Below are 22506 nucleotides of genomic sequence, written 5' to 3' on the forward strand. Positions count from 1 at the left end.
TAATCAGAAAGAGAAAAACAAATACTGTATGCTAACGCATATATATGGAATCTAAAACAACAGCACTGATGAACCTAGTGGCAGGGCAGGAATAAAGACGCAGACGTAGAGAATGGACTTGAGGACACGAGGCGGGGGGAAGGGGAAGCTGGGAAGAAGTGAGAGAGTAGCACTGATGTATATACACTACCAAATGTAAAATGGATGGCTAGTGGGAAGCTGCCGCACAGCACAGGGAGATCAGCTCGGTGCTTTGTGACCACCTAAAGGGGTGGGATAGGGAGGGTGGGAGGGAGACGCAAGAGGGAGGAGATATGGGGATATATGTATACGTATAGCTGAATCACTTTGTTGTACAGCAGAAACTAACACAACATTGTAAAGCGATTATACTCCAATAAAGATGTAAAAAAAAAAAAGGGGGACTTCCCTGGTGGCGCAGTGGTTAAGAATCTGCCTGCCAATGCAGGGGACACGGGTTCGAGCCCTGCTCCGGGAAGATCCCACATGCCACGGAGCAACTAAGCCCGCGCGCCACAACTACTGAGCCCGTGTGCCACAACTACTGAAGCCCACGCGCCTAGAGCCCGTGCTCCGCAACAAGAGAAGCCACCGCAATGAGAAACCCACGCACTGCAACGAAGAGTAGCCCCCGCTCGCCGCAACTAGAGAAAGCCCACATGCAGCAACGAAGACCCAATGCAATCAAGGGGAAAAAAAAAAAAAGGAAAAACCCCATTAAAAAAAAAAAAGATGTAAAAAACAAAAAAGAATATAGCACAGTAAGTCACAAAAAGGTTGAAAAATATAACCTTAAAGAAAGATAGTAAATGTAAGATTCCAATACACATCTGATTAGAGCCAAAGGGGGAAAAAAAAGGAAACTAATACAGAGATAACAACTGAAGAAATAATGGATGAGAACTTTCTACAACTGAGGAAATATAACAACCCACAGATTCAAAGTGAATGGCAAAAAAGACTGATAAAAAAGACATCTATACTTGGACCCCTGGCAGTGGAATCACTGAAAAAAAATCAACGTCATAGTCAAAATCAGAAAAGTGGCCAGAAATCACAAACAATACTTTCAAAAAGAATGAATTTGGGGACTTCCCTGGTGGCACAGTGGTTAAGAATCCGCCTGCCAATGCAGGGGACACGGGTTTGAGCCCTGTTCCGGGAAGATCCCACATGCCGCGGAGCAACTAAGCCCGTGCGCCACAACTACTGAGCCTGCGCTCTAGAGCCCTTGGGCCACAACTACTGAGCCCGCGCGTCACAACTACTGAAGCCCATGCGCCTAGAGCCTCTGCTGTGCAACAAGAGAAGCCACCGCAATGAGAAGCCCGCACACCCAACGAAGAGTAGCCCCAGCTCGCCGCAACTAGATGAAAGCCCGCGCGCAGCAAAGAAGACCCAACACAGCCAAAAATAAATAACTAAAATAAATTAAAAAAAAAAAATGAATTTGGCTTCTCAATACTAATGGAAGTCAAAAGGCAATGAAATACTTATCTTCAATATACTGAAGGAACACAAAAATCTACAATTAGATATTCAGCGATTATCTTTCAAGAATGAGGGCAAATGAAGACATTTTCCAGATAAACAGTTTGCCACCAGCAGACTCTTATTAAAGAAAATTCTAAATGATGTATTCAAACAAGGTTTTGACCTCCGATGGAAAGTCTGAGATGCAAAAAGGAATGAAGAATAAAATGATAAATAAGTAGATAAATCTAAATGGTCATCAACAGAATAAAACAGTAAGACTGTTAGGGAGCACTTAAAAAGGTTGGAATTCAGATACCCAACGATGGAGGAGTCCGAAGAGATGGCAGTGGCAGCCTTCCTTTTCTGAGGTATGATTGACATAAAACATTATATAAGTTCCAGGTGTACAACATAATGATTTGACATTTGTATATACTGCAAAATTATCACCACAGTAAGTCTAGTTAATAGTTAACATCCGTCACCATACACAGTTACAAAATTATTTTTTCTTGTGATGGGAACTTTGAAGATCTATTCTCTTAGCAGCTTTCAAATATTCAATACAGTATTACTAACTATAGTCACCATGCTGTGCATTACATCCCCATGACTTACTTATTTTAACTGGAAGTTTGTACCATTTGACTTCCTTCAGCCATTTCGCCTACCTCCCCACCCCTGCCTCTGGCAACCATTTTTTAAATTAATAGACTTTAATTATTAGGTTTACAGAAAAGCTGAATGTAAAGTACAGAGTTCCCATACCCCTCTCCACCCTCCCCTAGTTCCTTCTATCATTAACATCTTGCAATAATGTGGCACATTTCTTACAACTGATGAGCCAATAGTGATACGTTACTATTAACTAAAGACCATAGTTTACATTACGGTTCACTTTGTGCATTCTATGGGTTTTGACAAACGTAAAATGCCATGTATTCACCATTACGGTAACATGTGGAGAGTTCCACTGTCCTAAAAATCTCCTGTGCTCTGTCCATTCATCCCCCCATTCTCCCAACCACTGGCAACCACTGATCTTTTTATTGTCTCCACTGTCTTTTCCAGAATGTCATATAGTTAGAATAATACAGGATGCAGCCTTTTCAGATTGGCTTTTTTCATTTAGTAATATGCATTTAAGGTTCCTCCATGTCTTTTCATGGCCTGGTAGCTCATTTCTTTTTATTGCTGAATAATATGCCATATTTTGGATGTATCACGGTTTGTTTATCCATCCACCTACTGAAGGACATCTTGGTTGCTTCCAAGTTTTATATATTTTGAAAAAATTGTGGCAGAGTTTTTTCAACCACCCCAAATTCTTGCATAAAATCATACAGTGCAACCAAGAAGGCAAAATCAAATACCCATAGCCAACATCTACAACAAAATTAGGTGAAAATGTGTCCCCACAGACACGTGAGCACATGGGAGAGCCCACCGGCAGTCACAGGCTCATGTGCTATCAGTGTCTGGGGGAAGACGGCAGAGAGGAACAACGGGTGTCCTCTGGAGCTGAGAACTCTGAGACAACCAGAGAGCCAGCTGAACCCACCTGAGAACAGTGGCTGAAAGCAGAAGGGGTCTGTACCCCACAAGGGATGAGGGCAAGCAGTCCGCAGCCAAGACTGAAGGGGCCCCGGGAACCCTCACAATTCAGCAGCCGTAGCTTCCTTCCAGAACTAGGTCACACTGGTGAGAAACTGCTGGGAAGAGAATCCAGACTTAACAGCAGAGGGGCAGGAGAGGAAACGGGAAAAGAAGGTCCAAATATTAGCAGGGGAAGAGAACCAAATCAGGGCACTCAGGAGGTAAGCCACCACATTTTAGAAAGTTTCACAAAAATAACCGAAGCTAGAGCTCTAGAGCCCAAGCTCCTCTTCTCTAATTTCACACACACACGAGCATCAGGAGGGATCAAAGTCAAGTCCTACATGGAGTTCTTATAAGGAAAAAGCGAAAAGGAACTAAACGACACCTACGCAGCAGTAAAAGCATGACAGGGAGACATCCCACAAAGACATTAAAAACTACAGCCTAATATTTCAAGATGAGACAAAAGACATTAAAGGAATAGCATAACGTGTCAAAGGACTACATGAATATTAATAGAAAAACTCAGAAATAGGTAATAACTCTGTAAAGAATTAAAAAAGAAAAGAAAAAATAATTTCAGAAATGAAGAGTAACTGAAAAGAATACAAGAGCAAATAAGCACAACATAAAATGCCTTACAGGGAATAGTACATAAAAAAGAGAAAAAAATTAAATCAAAAAGGAATGATAAAAACCCAGAGGGAGACAACAAATATAAAAACAGGCAAAGAAGATTCAATATTTATACAATAGGAGTCTCCACAGGAGTAAACGAAAGCAAGGGAACAGAACAAATCCTCAAAATAATAATCCAAGAAAAAGAGATTTGGTACTACATATTTAAAGAACATAGCATGTATGTGGGAAAGTCAACCCAGAATGATATATTCTGAAATTACTGGACTTTAAAGAAGAAAAAAACCTGTTTAGGCATCAAAGCAAACAGACCAAGTAACTTGTAAGATAAAGAAAATTAAACTGACATCAGAGTCTGACAGCAATGCTTTATTACAGAAGGAAGTGGAGGAACATCCTTAAGATACTCATGAAAAGAAAACATGAACCGAGGACTTTCTATCCAGACATTCTTTGAAGTCTGAAATAAAAGTCTCCTAGAGAGGAAGCTTCACACCAAAATAATGTGGAGAATCAGCACAGAGACTGGAGGTGAGCGTCAGCGGTATATTCCCGTGGAGAACTAGTGTAAACAGCGATGGGAGGGAGAGAATACAGTTTGTCACGACTATGTGCTCTGACAATGAAGACAGAGTAAAACTATAAAAAAGCGGGAGGGGGAAGGAAATGAAAAGATGCAAAAATTTTAACCTTTCAGTCATCATATTGGTCACAATGTTGGTATTATTTTTCTGAAAATACACTGTGTATAATGTCAGATAAAGTAAATGAGTAATTATCTGGTATTTAAGTCCTATTTATTTTCACTGATGTCCCTGAGAACCAAAAATCTCAGTGTGACAAAAAAGGAGATATAAGACAGAAGTTAAATAAATGCCTACAAGCCTGCATCTGAATGGAAAATATCAGTATGAACTCCTGATGTACTATATCCTGAAAAAACCTATTTTCTAATTTGGTCCACTAAAAAGTCCTGTAAACAGTGACCATTCCAATAGCAACGAGAATCCTAGCACCCAGACTGTGGTCTTGAAATACCATTCCCCACTAAAAGGCGGGACTTCTTCGACAAATGACTGATTCTAAAACCTATACAGAAATGAAAAGAGTCAAGGCAATTCTGAAGAAAAAGCTGAAGGACTTACACTACCAGACACCAAGACCTCCTAGGGTGTGTTAGTGTTCTCCTGGCACAGCTCAGGCAGCCAGGGGAACAAAACAGAGCCCAGAAACGGGTCCGCACGGTGATGGTACTTTATTTACAACAAAGATAACACCACAATGAGTGAAGGGTGACCTTTTCGACAAGGGTGCTGTGCCAGACGGAGAGCCACACGGGAAAGGAATTGTGACCTCTAGCGTCACAGCAGACACAAAACTTAACTCTACATAGACTGTACAGTCTAGTGCGAAAGGTCAAAGAAAGTTTTAGGAAAAAAGACATAAGATAACATCTTCACTACTCTGTGGAAAGCAAAGATATATTAAACAGATCAAAGTACTCTCAAAGTGCTAATGCCTTTGAGAGTGAAAATTCAAGATACAGAGTAGAAGAAAATGTGCAATTCCCATATCTACAAAGGACCTATATCTGAACTCCTACAAATCTGTTTTTTAAAAAATCTTACAACCTAGTAGAAAGAAGAGCCCAAAGACTTAAACCGGAACTTCACAAAATAATATATCTGAGCAGACAATAAACCTAGAAAGAGATGTTTAACTTCATTCATCATCAGTTAACTTTGAAACCGGCTCACCAGAATGGCTAAAATGAAAGCCAAACTATAGTGGAACAAATTATTTGCAACACATATATAACCAACAAAGAGTTCATATCCAGAATAAAAACTCTTTAAAAAAAATTAAGAAAATGGCAGTCCAATGGAAAAGGGCCAATAAACATTTGTAAAAGCACCTGACCTCATAACAGAAGTGCAAATTAAAACAACAGTGAGATACCACAATGAGATAGTGTGGTACTGGCATAAAACAGGCATATAGATTGATGTGATAAAACTGAGAGTCCAGAAATTAAACTTTACATTTATGGTCAATTGGTTTTTGATAAGGATACCAAGGAAACTCCATGAAACAACAGCTTCTGCAACAAATGGTGCTGGGACAACTGGATATCCATGTGCAAAAAAGATGAATTTAGACTTCTACCTCACATTACACGAAAAATTAACTTGAAATGGATCACAGACCTAAATATAAGAAAACTAGAAAACTTCTAGAAGAAAACACAGGAAAAAAACCTTTGTGACCTTTAGTTAGGCAAAGAGTTCTTGGATACAACATCAAAAGCAAGATCTATAAAAGAAAAAATGTGATAAACTGGACCTCATCAAAATTCAAAATTTTGGGGCTTCAAAGACACTTAATAAAGAGTGTAAAAGTCAAGACACAAACTGGGAGAAAATATTTGTAAATAATATACCTGATAAAGGACTCATATCCAGATTACATAAAGAATTGCCATAATTCGGCAATAAGAAGATAGGCAATTTAAAAATAGGCAAAAGATCTGATAGACAGTTCATCAAAAAAGATATACAGGGACTTCCCTGGTGGTCCAGTGGTTAAGACTCCACGCTTCCACCGCAGGGCGCACAGGTTCGATCTCTGGTTGGGGAACTTGAATCCCGCACGCCATGCAGCGTGGCCAAAAAAAAAAAAAAAAACATATACAAATGGCTAACAGGTACATGAAAAGATGCTTAGTATCTGTAGCCAGTAGGGAAATGCAAATTAAAACCATAAGGAGATAGATACCAGTACACACCCGTAAGAAAGACTATAATCAAAAAGACGATAACAATTGTTAGCAAGAATGTGGATGCATTGGAACCCCATACATTGCTGGTGGGAACTTAAAATGGTCTGGAAGACAGTTCAGCAGTTTTTTTAAAAAGCTAAACATAAACTTACCCCACAAGCCAGCAGTTCCACTCCTAGGTATCTACCCAAGAAAGATGAAAATATATGTTCAAACAAAGACTTGTATTCAAATGTTCAGAGCAGCGTTATACGTAATAACTAAAAAAACAACTCAAATATCCATCAATTGTTGAACGTATAAATAAAATGTGGGATATTCATATAATAGAGAATATTATTCAGCATTAAAAAGAAACAAACTACTCAAAGTAGATGAACCTCAAAAACATTATATTAAGAGTCAGATGTAAAAGACTACATATTGCCTATTTCATTTACGTGAAATGTCCTGAAAAGGCAAATTTAGAGGCAGAAAACTGATCAGTGGTTGCCTGGAGCTGGGGATAGGGGTGGGAATTGATGGCAAATGGGCATAAGGTAATTTTTTGGATGGGTGATGGAAATATTCTAAAACTGTATTGTGGTAATGGATGCACAACTCTACATGTTTATTGAAGGTTACCTCAAAACCAGAAAATCTATCAACACAGCAATTATTAAATTAACATCTTAAGGAGAAAAATCATATGGCACCTGATAAAATTCAGCAGCAGTGCTAGCACAAGACCAACCGGCCAGGGTGGTACTGGTAAGAGCCATGCAAATGTGAACCATGGAGAAGCAGCAGGCTGGGTGAAGGTGATTTACCAGAAACCAAGGGCCATTTTCACATGAAACGAGGAAATGCTGAAGCCTTTCACCAAAATGGGAGGTAACAGGGAGGCCTGCTCTCACCTCTGTTATCTCTGTGTTACTGGTCCTAGCTAACGGCATAATTTCCAATTACAGTTAGTGAATTTTACAGTATGTAAATTATGCCTCAATAAAACTCTTAAAAAAAGGCTATGGGCTTCCCTGGTGGTGCAGTGGTTGAGAATCTGCCTGCTAATGCAGGGGACACGGGTTCGAGCCCTGGTCTGGGAAGATCCCACATGCCGCGGAGCAGCTGGGCCCGTGAGCCACAACTGCTGAGCCTGCGTGTCTGGAGCCTGTGCCCCGCAACGGGAGGGGCCGCGATAGTGAAAGGCCCGCGCACCGCGATGAAGAGTGGCCCCCGCTTGCTGCAACTAGAGAAAGCCCTCGCACGAAACGAAGACCCAACACAGCCAAAAATAAATAAAATAAATAAATAAATAAAATAGCTATTCATTAAAAAAAAAAAAGGCTATGATTTGAAAAAAAAAAAAGAAAAGAAAATCTATGGCTAGAGCTGAAATTATACTCAGAGGAATACATGGCTTTAAGTGAACTCTGTATTTAACTTAATAAATGAGGAAAACAATAAAATGAAACAGGATAAGTAATTAAAAGTGGAAGTGAAATATATTGAAAACAAAATAATCAAAAGAATAAATGAACTCATAAGGAGACATCACCACCACACAGGTAAAAGAAATTAAAAGATTCATTAAAGAACACAGTGTACCAGTCAATACGTGACCTACTCTAAACTGACCTAATGTGGAAGGAATCTGCAGATTTATCACTGAGCAAAGCACTAGGTCCAGCTGAGTTCTAAAGCAACCTTTTCACCCTATGTCATGTACTGTAAGATACATCTGTTATTCCACTTTTGATTTTTGCTAAAATCGGGTGCATTTTACAATCCCTGTCATCAGATGGCAGCACGAGAGAGTGGCATAAAAATGTACAGACCATCCTCAGGAAAGATCACGAAGTGCCAGTATCAACACATTTTAGATTTGACAAAATACATTAGTACAAAAAAGGAAGAAAACTATGGCCCAGCTTCACACAGGAGATATGAAAGCAGATATTAACGAAAATTAATAAACTGAACCCAGCATGTAGAAAAGTTATAATGTACTGCGACAATATTGAGGTTTATCTCAGTAATGCAAGGTTACCTCAAAACCAGAAAATCTATCAACACAGCAATTATTAAATTAACATCTTAAGGAGAAAAATCATATGGCACCTGATAAAATTCAGCAGCAGTGCTAGCACAAGACCAACCGGCCAGGGTGGTACTGGTAAGAGCCATGCAAATGTGAACCATGGAGAAGCAGCAGGCTGGGTGAAGGCGATTTACCAGAAACCAAGGGCCATTTTCACATGAAACGAGGAAATGCTGAAGCCTTTCACCAAAATGGGAGGTAACAGGGAGGCCTGCTCTCACCTCTGTTATCTCTGTGTTACTGGTCCTAGCTAACGGCATAATAAAATTAAAACAACCAGTATGTGTTGGTATAAATATTGGAAGAGAGATAAAAGTATCTAGTTACAAATGACAGGACTATATATGCAGACGCTAGTAAAAAATTACTAAGATCAATAAGAAAATTCTATAAGGTGACAGAATAAGAAAATATTTAAAAAACCAACAGCATTTCATTAGATTGGTAAGAACTAACTAGAAGTAGAAATGAAAAAAATATAACCCCATGACAAGAGTGACAAAAACTATAAAGCACTTAGGAATAAATTTAATGCAAAGGTAAAGAATCCTAAGAAAATCATAAAACCTTGTAAAAAGTCAGAAAACAAGACCCGAAAAATGGTGGTGATGCACCGGGTTCCTAGATGGAAAAAGAGTATCATAAAAACAGGAATCTTCCCCCAGTTAATATATCTTTAATGTAATTCCAATCTATTCCTTTTTTTTTCTGAACCAGACAAAATTACTTTAACACGCATACAGAGGCACTAATATTTTGGAACAGCCAAGAAAGATGCACCAAACAAGGCCAGTGAGGGGCACGCCTTGACCAGTGTGAAATTCTGCATATGCGGGTGTGCTCCTTCCGGGCACAGTGAAAGTACAGGCTCTGCCTGGCAGCGCACATCCCTGATGGGCGCTAGGGACAGGGCCTGGACCCTGAAGGCTCAGCAATAGCTACGGGAAGCCTTTTCCACCCCAGACATCTGAGTGTTCCGTCTGGGCCTCCTCAGGGCACTGGGGAGGAGTGACAGCAGGCCGGTGGGGGAGGGTGCTGGCCCCAGCAGAGCAGGCCCTTGGTTTTGTTTGATGCGGTCCCCCCGAACCTAGAGCAGGGCCGGTTTCCAGGTGTTCCACACAGTATCTGATGAATGAATAAATAGCATCAGAAAGGTATCGACTATCTGGGAGGGGGAGACTCCTCAAAAATGACCTAGTAGGCATGTTATCTACTACAAAGCTAAACCAAATATAAGCCAGATACAAGCTCTGTAAAATGCAGCGAGAGGAGAGCCTGGATTCCTAGCAAGTGAGGGGCCAGAAATGCATCCATGAATCCATAAATCCCTCCCTCTATCCACTACTCCGTCCCTCCACCCCTCCCTCTCTCCATCTACCCCTCCCCCTGTCCAGTAATCCCGGACACCTGCACTGAGCTCTGGCTCTCTGCCCTGCAGTGCGGAAGGCGCTGGAATGCACCTGTAGAGATGACAAGCTTCCTGCTCCAAGTTCATACACGATGAAAATTAACTGTAGAAGACCCACTGCTATGAATTTAAGGTATGAAAGTTGTTTGATGTTTCATTACACTAGTCTTATATTTTAGTAAACATAAAAGTGTTCAGAGGTTCACATTTGACTTTGGGGTCCTTACCCTACTTCCTCAATAAGGTTTTATGTACTTCAAAATCTCCTAGAGGAGCACTTTTAGGGGCTGAACACCCTCAGATGGAAAGGGGTGGCTGTGCTGTTTGGGGGGAGTTTGAAGCAAAGAGCACTGTTCCCTGACTAGTCTCAAGTAGGAAACCCTGGGTAGAGGTGCTCCCCAAATGACTCATAAGGAGAAAGTCCATAAAGGACTATCGCAGAGTCCTCACGTCCCCAACACCAGAATAATGAAGAGCTTCTACCACAGTTTTTACAATTACTCTACTTGTAGTTACTCCTTTCTGAATTTCTGGAGTTCTAAGACAAATGAAAGAGGAGAATTACTTAAAAGAAAATTGGCTAGCTTAATTACAATTAACAGGAAAAGATTTAAAGTCTTTCCTCTGCGTGTGTGTTTTTTTTAAAGTGTTTTGTACCTGTAATGTACTCATGATCACATTTTAATCTTAAATAGCTCCGGAATTTGAAATATTAGTTGGTTAAGTTAGTGACATTCAATCTAAAAAAACTGAATAAAGAAGAAAAAAATAACCCTACAGAATTTAAACACAGCAAAGGTACAAGAAACTAGCAAACTATCAAAAGGTTACTCCTTCCCCCTAAATGGGCAAACTTTAACTTTTGAAAGATGAATAATAAAAATTACCTTTTAAAGATGGTAGTTTTTGAAGTTCTCTATTATTGCTGGCGCTAAACCTGGAAGAGTTTTGCCGTTTGTCTTTCTTCACTACGGGCTGAGGGGCTGGCACTTTTATTTTACTAGATGCTGCAGACGGGGCAGCAACAAGGCTGTTTTTCCTGCTGGGAATCTGTTTCCAAAATGAAAACAAAAACAAATGAGTACGTCAAATGGTTGTATTTTATAGCACAATTAGCACAGGCAAAAAATACACATAAAAATGCAAGTTTTGGACTTCCCTGGTGGCACAGTGGTTAAGAATCCGCCTGCCAACGCAGGGGACACGGATTCGAGCCCTGGTCCAGGAAGATCCCACGTGCCGCAGAGCAACTGAGCCCATGAGCCACAACTACGGAGCCCACGTGCCACAACTACTGAAAGCCCATGCGCCTAGAGCCCGCGCTCCGCAACAAGAGAAGCCACCGCAATGAGAAGCCCGAGCACCGCAACGAAGAGCAGCCCCCCGCTCGCTGCAGTTAGAGAAAGCCCGCGCACAGCAACGAAGACCCAACGCAGCCATAAATAAATAAATAAATAAATTAATTAAATAAATAAAATTTTTTAAAAATGCAAGTTTTGCTCTGGGATAATCTCTTTCACGCTACTGTAAACAACTTAACCCCTTATAGTTGATGGAGTTTGAGGCTACATCCCACCCCTACCAATGCTACATTTCAAGAGACTTCACAGATATACCTAATTTCCCCTATCTTCTTTCAAACTTCTTACTTATAGGTTGATGATAGTGACCCTCCAAAGATGTTCACATCCTAATTCCTGGATCCTATGAATATGTTTCCTTACTTGGCAAAAGGGACTTGGCAGGTGTGATGGGGTTAAGGATCCTGGGATGGCAGATGATCCTGGGTTATCAGGGAGGGCCCCACGTAATCACACGGGTCTTTGCGAGACAAGAGGAGGCAAGGAGGCAACAAAGCAGAGGTCAGAGAATGGAAGATGCTATGCTGCTGGCTTTGATGACAGAGGAAGGGGCCCTGAGCCAAGGAGTGCAGGTGGCCTCTAGAAGCTGGAAAAGGCCAGAAAACGATTCTCCTCTAGAGCCTCCAGAAAGGACTGGCCAGGCTGACACCTTAATTTCAGCCCATTTCAGACTTCTGACCTCCAGAACTGTAAGATAATGAGCTTGTGTTCTTTTAAGCCATGAAGTTTGTGGTCATTTGTACAGCACCAACAAGAAACTAGTATAGTTGAGTACCTTATAAATGACAGCTTTCCCTGTTTGCTCACATTCAGCCCTCAAAAACCAGTAAAGGCTACAGAAAGGCTCTTTCCTCTTGAGCAACAGGAAATGCTCTTGTTTCTAGCCTCTTTGCTTGCATTCGTCTCCAGGCTCCAGATTCAGTGTGCTCGTCTCCAGACTGCTCCGTGACAGCGAGGCTGTCCCACGACGTGCAGCTGACACGCAAGGTGAGAAGCAGCATTGCAAACACTCAAGTAGAGGCGGTGGATGAGTGTGAGGGCACGCGCAGCAGAGCCAGGGGGTCCCCTGTCGTCCGTGCAGGCTAACGGGTCGAGCTTGCCCAGGAGCCCTGTGGAGCTTGGCTGCGCTCGGCCGCAGCAGTGACGGTGACAGCCACAAAGGTGAGTGTCCGCTGTCAAGATTCTCTGTGCAACACACTTCCTCCTCCCACACACCCCCGTCTGCCCAAGGATGGGCTCTGTATGTGCACACAGGCTCTTATAAGAAGCCCATCAAACTCGTCCTAGAAACACGAACCTGCCAAGCCCCTTCCCATTACACAGCGCCAAAGAGACACACTGACTTGAGCCCCCAACTATTTGCTCTCACCCTTGAATGGGAGTTTTACTAAGAAGTAAGAGCTGCTTTATTTTTTAATAAGGTGCTTAAGAATATCTGGAAAGTTTTCCAAGATGCCATACTGCCACGCACAGACAGAACTCTGAACCGTGAGCCAGGGCCTGGGTTTCCTTTTCTCCTACAGCCAACAGTTCCTGCCTCGAAATGTGCTTTCTTGGGCTCTGAGCATGATGTTTGTCATTCTTTCCACCTATCATGAGAGCATGGGTCTTTCTTCCTTACAAACACCGTCCATAACTCTCCTCCTCCACGGAATTCCCCAAGTTGAAACCATCCTGCACAGCTTTCCCCAGATGCCCCCAGAGAAAAGCCCGAGCGGTTACTCCACAGTCGCAAACAGCCCCTCCTAGGAGAAGTACTCGTTTCCAATGTTGTTACATACACACACGTCCTGCACATTAAAGTCCGTCTCCTTTTTATTCTCCTGTAATGCCGAATCCAGTGCTATACACATAATGACCGTGACAAACAGCTGGGTACAAACATGAGCAAAAGCAGCTCCACCGCTGCTCCTACGCAGACAGGACAATGGACCGTGCGTCTTACCGAACAAAGCTTTTAGCACTAGGACTGGGTGACCTGGCCAATACACAGAGCAGACCCAGTCCAGGGGTGTCGACAGCCACCACAGGGGACACGCTGAGGTAAGGCTTCCAAGGTCCGGGACAACACACAGGTACCCGAACACCTGCCGCCTCTCCCTCTGGCCTCCCTCCAGAGCGCCCTCCTCGGGACGGGCAGAGTGAGCGTCTAGCAACGAAAACCTGGCTCCGTCACCCCGTCCAGCTTAAGGGCTGTCTCCAAACTCCCGCAACCGCGGTCACCGCCTCCCCGCTCGGGCTGGGCCTGGCGGCCCGCTCTCCACGCTCAGGTCCTGGCGAGGCCCTCCCCGCTGCCCAGGCGTCGCTCCTGGCCCCCCCCCCCCGGCTGTAACTCCGTCCCTCTGCACCCCCGAGGGGACGCCCCCGCACAGGGACCGGAGCTGGGGGTGCGGGTGGGGCTGTTCGGCTCTGACAGCGTGCGGGCCGGTTCCCTGAGGGACACGGGGCTGCCCGGGCCCCGACAGCAAGCTGAGGCGCCTGCGAGGTCTGAGCGCTGCTCCGAGGACGTGTGAAGACCCGCAGGGGAGGAGCTCTACGTGTGGGCGCGCGCGCGCGCACGTGTGTATGTGCGTGTGCGTGCGTGCGCGGCACCGAGAGCCCCCGTGCAGGCGAGGCTCGGGGCGAGGCCCCAGGCGCCCAGGCTAAGGAGCCCGACTCTATCTGAAGGGGCTGGAAGCCACGGAGAGCGTTCGGGTGGGGCGATGACACAAAAAGCTTTTTTTTTTTTTTTTTTTAATATTCCATTGGCTGGATAGACCACACGTTTCTATTTTTTAAAAAAGTTTTTATTTATTTATTTTTGGCTGTGTTGGGTCTTCGTTTCTGTGCGAGGGCTTTCTCTAGTTGTGGCGAGCGGGGGCCACTCTTCATCGTGGTGCGCGGGCCTCTCACCATCGTGGCCTCTCTTGTTGCGGAGCACAGGCTCCAGACGCGCAGGCTCAGTAGTTGTGGCTCACGGGCCCACTTGCTCCGCGGCATGTGGGATCTTCCCGGACCAGGGCTCGAACCCGTGTCCCCTGCACTGGCAGGCAGATTCTCAACCACTGCGCCACCAGGGAAGCCCAGTTTTCCCTTTTCAAAAGGCCCTCAGGCTCAGGTGTGGAAGCCGAAGGGCCCACAAGAAGGCTTTTCTGGTTGTCTAGACAGGAGGTCAAGACGCGGAAGCGGAGGCGCGTGGGCAGCGGGGTGACTCTGGGAACCCGGGCGCCCGCAGATGGCGGATGGTGGGACAAGTCACCGATGTGGCAGGGAAAATGGGTAGAAATAAGCCCAACTGTGAAGGGGCTGCGGCTGCGGCACCCGGGTGGCGATTCCATACGAATGAGGCGAGGAGTCGGAACTCGCGCATCTCCTGCCCCCTCCACGGCTGCTTTATGTGTATCACACTAACCAGTAGCTGAAACCCCATAGCGGCATGCCTTTCCATCAAAGCAGTGTGGTAGTGGCGTAAGGACAGACATACAGATAGATGGATGGAACAGAATTAAGAGCCAAGACCGCTCAATGGGTAAAGAACAGTCTCTTCAACCAATGACGCTGGGACAGCTGGATAACCACGTGCAAAAGAATGAAATGGGGGGGGGGGGAGGGAATCCCTACCTCACACATACACAAAAATTAACTCAAAACGGATCAATGACCAGTCATATTCACGACCTAAATATAAAAGCTAAAACCATAAAACTCTTAAGAGAATACAGAGGTAAGTCTTCATGACCTTGGATTTGACAGTGGTTTCTTAGATATAACACCAGAAGCACAAGCAACAAAAGAAAACACATAAATTGGACTTAATAAAAATGTAAAACTTTTGTGCATCAAAAAGACACAAAAGACACTTTTTATTAAGAAAGTGAAAAGACAGTCCATGGAATGGGAGAAAATATCTGCAAGTTTTGTAATAAGGGTCTAGTACCCCAAATATACAGGCAATATCAGAGATACTGGAGAAATTCCAGGTCCTGCTCCAGACCACTGCAATAAAGCAAACATCACAATAAAGCTAGTCACGTGAAGTGTCTGGTTTCCTAGGGCATATAAAAGTTATGTTTACACTACACTGTAGTCTATTAAGTGTGCAACAGCATTACGTCTAAAAAAATGTACACACCTTAATTAAAAAATACTTTATTGCTGAAAAAATGCCAACCATCATCTGACAACACAGGGTTGTCACAAACCTTCAATTTATAAAAAAAAACAGTATCTGCAAAGTACAACAAAGTGAAGCACAATAAAACAAGGTATGCCTGCGTTAAGAACTCCAACAACAGAAAGACAAACACCCATTTAAAAAACTGGCAAAGGGGGCTTCCCTGGTGGCGCAGTGGTTAAGAATCCGCCTGCCAATGCAGGGGACACGGGTTTGAGCCCTGGTCCGGGAAGATCCCACATGCCGTGGAGCAAGTAAGCCAATGCGCCACAACTACTGAGCCTGTGCTCTAGAGCCCATGCTCCGCAACAAGAGAAGCCACCGCAATGAGAAGCCCGCGCACCGCAACGAAGAGTAGCCCCAACTTGCCACAACTAGAGAAAGCCCGTGTGCAGCACCAAAGACCCAATGCATCCAGGGGAAAAAAAAAAACCTGGCAAAGAACTTGAACAGACATTTCTCTGAAGATATACAAATGGCCAATAAGCACATGAAAAGATGCTCAAGATCTTTAGCCATTAGGCAAATGCAAATGAAAACCACCATGACATAACACTTCACACCCGGTAGGGTGGCTATAATTTGAAAAAAAAAAAAAAAGGAAAACAAGTGTTAGGGAGGATGTGGAGAAACAGGAAACACGAGTGCACACAGCACTCACCGAAAGCAAACTGCTTGAGGGCAGGGGCCCTGCTGTGTCCCATGCTGAATCCCCAGCACCTGCGATGGCGCTCAGCACATAGTAGGACCTCAGAACGTACCTGCTGGATGACTATGAGTGAGTGAATCTACCGAAGGGAAGCCTGCAACGTGAAAGAGAATGGCCATTCAGCCGGCCAGTCGGGGCGACAGACTTTCCGTCCTAGAACCACAGCCCAGTTTGTCTGTAACCTCGCGGAGAAGGCCCCAGCGCTGGTCGACACTGCTATGACTTACCTGAAGCCTCGACTGGCCATACTTTGGCACTATGCCAAGGTTGAGCCGGTCCCTCCAACCCCTGCTGAGATCCCTACAGCTATTCAGAGCTTGAAAAAAATTGTCAGTGGAGCTCAAACCAGTAGCTTCAAACAGCTCACAGTTAAGGAAGCTCTGCTGAATGGTTTGGTGGCCACTGAGGTGTGGACGTGGTTTCATGCCGGCGAGATCACAGGCAAGCGTGGCATCATTGGCTATGATGTTTGAAGACCAATCTTTCACATGTGATTATATTTGCTTTATTATTTCGGTGTTCTTGGACCATGTGTGAGCAGACTGGTTTTTGAATAAAATAAGGCAATGTGTCAAAAAAAAAAAAAAAAGGAAGGAAGGAAGGAAGGAGGGAATGAAGTCAGGGAGGGAGGGAGGAAAGAAAGAAAGGAAGGAAGGGAGGGAGGGAGGGAGGGAGAAGGAGAAAGGCCAGATGAAGGGAGGACGATGACTCTGGGAGAGAGAACGTTCCCTCCCACTACAGAGCCCATCCTCTCCCTCTGACCACACCGTACTGCTTCCGGTGCAATCCGGATCAAACCAGAACAGTCCAGAGAGGTTTGCTCTGTGATGCAGGGCTCAGAGTGGATCAAGTGAAATGGGAAAGTACAGACTTTGCACTATTTTCTTTTTTAAACCATGTGTGTTCTGACCACCCCCCCCCCCATAAAGATAGATATCTAAAAAGAAAGATGAGAAGCAGACAAGGTGCCTGTGTCCCTGGGGCCTCTCTGGGTCCACTCCTGTGGGGACTGGCGTGGCCTCCTCTGTGTTTCCGGTGCGGGTCTTTAGAACGTAGGCGGGTCCTGGACCAAGTGGTAAGCAGGGCCTCCTTCCCACCTCACCACCAAAGCCCCTTCTCACCTGCCTCTTCACCCTATTTTACCCATTTCCTTCTCTTTTGCCAATTTATATGTCTTCTTTTCTCAATTTAATCTTAAATTTGGTATTTCATATGAAGAAGAGTGATAGCTAACAAAGTTAAGTTCAATGCGCTCACATTAGAGTTATTTTGGAAGCTACTGCTAGGGTCTAAGGCAGCTCTGTCCAGTAGAACTTTCTGCGAAGTGGGAAATGCTCCCTATCTGCTGTCCAGGAGGGGAGCCATTGGCCACAGGTGGCCACTGGGCACTTGAAATGTGGCTAGCGTGACCGAGGAGCTGAATTTCTCAATCTAATGTATTTTTCATTAACTTAGACAGCCACGTGTGGCTAAAGGCTAACCTCTTTGATGGCGCAGGTCCAGCACCTCAGAGCTGCCAGGTAGCCACTGCGCACAACCAGCTTTAGGTGGGAGCTAACGCCCCGTTAGAGTCATGCTCAAGTTCATCTTTAAAAAACACTTATGATAAAGGAAAACGCAGTCTTCCAGCTAACAAAGCTTTTCTTCCTCCCCCTCTTGGAGAGTTAAATTTCTAGGCCGGTTCTCTCACTCCCCCAGGTGGAGAAAACGAAGATGACACTGTCGCTGGCGTTTGGGAAGCAGCCCTTCCCAGCAGCAGCTGCTCTCAAACCTGAGGGAGAAGCAGGGCCCAGGAGTCTCCGCTCCACGTGACAGACTGACAGCAAGACGCAAGGCTGTTACCAAAATGCTGGGCCAAACCAGACGGCATCACTCCCTGACCTGGGCAGGTGCTCAGCATTCAAGGAAACACTGAAGACGTTCTCGAGTTGCGATCTTTCAGAGGAATTTTCCCTGTGACTTAGGAAAATGTCCCCATGACATGCTGGTGCAGACTGACTCTCCCAGCTCCCCACACGCAGGTGGAAACCTCGCCACCACTGTGGGGCAGGGCTCCAGGCTTGCATTCGCTCGGAGCTGCTTCCACGACCTGGAACACTTTACATGATTTCACATAAGTCGCTTGAAGGACTCTTTCTAGAATTACGCATCATGTAGCGGAGCTTTTATTTCGGAGCGACAGATGCTGACTGGTCTGATCTTCCAGCTTTACCTACTACGCACACGCCACATCCAACATGCAGTCAGGAACTCCGCAATTTAATGGCGATCCTGTGTTTGCTTAGATGCTTTCAAACATCTGATTTCCTCACCCAAAGCTCTTTACAAGTGGCTCTTTACAAGAATGTGCTCCATCTTGCCCCATCTATTCAGCGGCTGCAAGTGTGACTGACTCGGGGGGCCAAGTTACTCCCAAGTCTCCTGAATGTCCAAGCTCAACAGATGTGACACTTCACAGGTAACAGAAAACAGTGCTTCACGAGTAAGGACAATAGCATACTCTTTATCTTACCAGTGCTTGCACAGGACGAGAGACGCTCAAAACAAACCTTTCTCTCTCTCTCTATGTATGTATGTGTGTGTGTGTGTATATATATATATATATATATATATATATATATATATATATACACACACACATACACACACACACACACACACACACATATATTTCTGTGTGTGTACATACACACACAACTTACAAATATGTATTATGTTCTGCTGAGAAATACTCCCAAAATAAAATTAAAATAAGAAAGACAGGGACTTCCCTGGTGGTCCAGTCATTAAGAATCCACCTTCCAATGCAGGAGATGCAGGTTTGATCCCTGGTCGGGGAACTGAGATCCCTCATGCCGCGGAGCAACTAAGCCCGTGCGCTCTGGACCCACGGGCCACAGCTAGAGAGCCCGCAGGCCACCACTAAGACCCGATGCAGCCAAATAAATAAATTAATTAATTTAAAAAAAAAGGAAAAAGATAAAGTACCAAAGATCATATGGAAACCTTGTATTTACATGGACACCCTGTTTTGAAATACTTTAATTAGAATAAGGTCTTATGACACTATGCTTTTTACCACTGACCTCTGGTGGTACGTAAAAGCAAACGAAAAACAAAAATAAAATACAGTTGACCCTTAACCAGCATAGGTTTCAACTGCACGGGTCCACTGAGACATGGATTTTTTTCAGTAAATACGTAGTACAGTACTACATGGTCCGAGGTTAGTTGAATCCCTAGATGTAGAACCACAGATATGGAGGAACCATGGATATGAAGGACCAACTCTAAGTTATACTGGGATTTTTGACTGTGCAAACGGTTGGCACCCCTAACCCCCATGTTATCCAAGGGTCAACTGTACTCTTCCTAAATTTTTACAAAAAAAATTAGAAACATTAGGAAAAGACCTAGTACTATAATCTTCTGCTTTGGTATAATGCTATTTATTTGAAACAAATTACACTGAATGAAAATTCTGCATTAAAATTCCCTTAGAGGATCAAAGAGGTGATAAAGCAATAAGCCTCTTAACAAGAGAGATTTTTTTTTCTTTCAAATTTACAGTATCAGAAAAAAACCCAGCAAGCTGATTGACTTGAAGCTCTCCTTCTTCCTGAGCACTTTCAAAATCCACCAACAAATACCTCTTGACACCAGGCCCTAATATGTACGGCATATTAGTGCAAAGACGAATCAAGTTACAGTGCTGTCCTCAAGGTCTCGGTCTAGTTAGGGAGGCAAATCACAGGTAAATAAAAGTTGTCCAAGGCACTACACGTAATAAATAATTGGTGCAGCAAATAATTGCTATTCAAACTGAAAACATGGAAAAAATACGCTCCAAGATGGTGAAAAAAACCTTCCTCTAAATTTTAGAAAAAATGAACTTGAGTTGGAGCTAAAAAGATGAAAGGATTCAGATAAGCAAGAAAGAGGATGGGAAAACGTATTCTACAACAGTTCTCAAAGTGGGGTCCCTTAGGCCCCTTCTGGGATCTACTATTTTTATGATAACACTAAGACACGCTTTGCCTTTATAACCATCGTTATGTTGATTTTTCACAGGCTACCAGACATGTGGTATCAAAACAGACTGAACGCAGGCACAGACCTGAGAGGCCAGCTGTCTTCTATTAAGCCAGACATTAAAGAGATTTGCAAAAATACAGAGCAATGCCATTTTTTTCAGTGAACTTTTGTAAATAGTTTTCTCATAAAAAGACTCTATTTATGTTAACGTGTAATGGGTGTGTTGTTATTATTAGATGAATTAATGCATATTTAAAAATTTTCAATTTTAGTTTCTAATATGAAAAACACCGGAAAGCTACAGCCCACCTAGCTCAGAGCTCTTTGGGACCCTCATGAATTCTGATGTCCCTTTTGTTTCAGTAGCACTGCTCTTCTCACGAACACGTGCCAGGCATGATTCGCAAGCAAATGTACATGCTCTGTGGAGGGATCCTTCTGGAGCAGTGGTTGCAACACGGGGCCATCTTGCCCTCCAGGAGACACTGGGCAACGTCGAGAGGCACTTTTGCTTGTCACCACTGGAGGGGACGGGGAGCTACTGGCATCTCGTGGGGCTGACCAAGGATGCTGGGAACATGCACAGGACCACAGGGCAGCCCCACAGGGAACACCTGGCCACGGTGCTGAGGGTGGGCGGCCGCTCAAGGGCAGCGGTGTCACCCGTGGGAGACACTCAGGGCCTACCAAGCGTCCAGCGTGTAGCGCGGGGCAGGAGTGGGCGCCAGAGAGGGGGCGGCTCAGGGAAGCCTCACTCCCCTGAGGACGGTGAGCACGCGGCACCTCCGGACCCCAAGATCTTCCAGTCAGCGGCTGACTGTCCTCTGCAGAGCCATCCTTCCTGAACACCGGGGCTCTAAGCAAAGATGATGCGGACTGACTGGAAGGGTGGCAATTAAAAGCAGGGAACTCCCATTTCCTATAAAATAATTACGTAAGAATTTCAAAAAAGTTTTTTTTTTAGCTGCGTGGCATGTGGGATCTTAGTTCCCCGACCAGGGATTGAACCTGTACACCCTGCAGTGGAAGCGCAGAGTCAACCACTGGACCGCCAGGGAAGTCCCATCAAAAAAGTTTTTAAAGTACTATTCCTTTGAGTCCTCTCTGTGTTTCACCGGAGTCCAGTTTAGGGTTGCATTGGAAAAAGTCGGGGAGAGAACGATGGAAAAAGCGGCACGGGAGGCCCCCAGTGAGAGCCTGAGCTCAGAATTCAGCCTCCAGACAGAGGCTTTTGGTGTTTGGGGACAGGAGTCGGGGACTCTCTTCTCGGGAGGGGACAGTCACGGCCGCCTCCCCAGAAAACCCACACAGCAACACCACTTCCTCGTCCTCCTCCCACTCACTCGGCTTAAAACGCCTGCTACAGAGTCACGTGACTGGAGAGTCAAAAAATGTTTCATGGAAAGGAGTCTTTCATAAAAACGTTATTCCCGTTAACATGTACCGGGTGTTACTGTTATTACTAGATGAATTAATAAATATTTCTAAAATTTCAGTTTAAATTTCTAAGACACAGCTCCACCACCGACACTGATGAGACCCCAGCAAGCCTGGCTCCCTGTCTCCGGAACCCTGGGGGCCAGGGGCAGGGGAATGTAAACGGACAGGTCATCAAGAGAAAGAAAAGTTATTACTAAAGGTGGAAGGGGTCAAAATAAGCTAACAAGCTGGAGAGAGGATTGTTCAGCTTTCCTTTCAGCAACAGGTATTATGTAAGAGTTGCTGTAGAGACTTTCAAACAAAACTAAGCTGAAGCAGGATAAGTAAGATACACAACTGGAGAACAACACTCGAACGACCTTTAATGTGCTTACAACGAATCAATTTACAAAAAGCACGAACACTTTTAAAAACGTAACTTTGGACACAGTACACAAATTAAAATAACGATACCAAAAACCACGGTTGCATGGTCTGATCCTCTAAAATGGACTTTAGGAATCTCTGAGCAATTTACTAGGATTCTAAATGTTCATCCAATGAGCCTAGCTATGTTTCTACAGATTTGAATGTTGCACTGAGAACAGCTGCGCAAAGATGAGTTCCCTCTCCACAGTTTTCCAAGGTCAAGTTACCTGTGAGCCCATTTGCATCCTCACTCCCTAAAAGTGTGCTATGAAATAAACTGGCAGGATGTATTGGGTGGAAACTGATCCCCAGGACATGTATGGATAAGCAAATCAAACATTAAACATTCTATTTGAAAGAGAAAAAAGGCAAAGAAAGATGTTCCAATACACATCGTT

The 22506-nt window shown here is 44.3% G+C and overlaps 1 protein-coding gene across 4 annotated transcripts in view; it reads right to left on the minus strand.

Annotated features, from left to right (window-relative positions):
- The window catches only part of PPP2R5C (protein phosphatase 2 regulatory subunit B'gamma), a 133127-nt gene that overhangs the window by 106806 nt on the left and 3815 nt on the right, over window positions 1–22506 (minus strand). For all 4 annotated transcript variants that reach the window (XM_068540440.1, XM_068540449.1, XM_068540431.1 and 1 more), the window contains exon 3: window positions 10890–11052. In XM_068540440.1, coding sequence (XP_068396541.1) covers window positions 10890–11052 — 163 coding nt within the window. The remainder of the gene's footprint in view (window positions 1–10889; window positions 11053–22506) is intronic.

The sequence above is a fragment of the Eschrichtius robustus genome, chromosome 1 (assembly GCF_028021215.1).
Source record: "Eschrichtius robustus isolate mEscRob2 chromosome 1, mEscRob2.pri, whole genome shotgun sequence".
NCBI lineage: Eukaryota > Metazoa > Chordata > Mammalia > Artiodactyla > Eschrichtiidae > Eschrichtius > Eschrichtius robustus.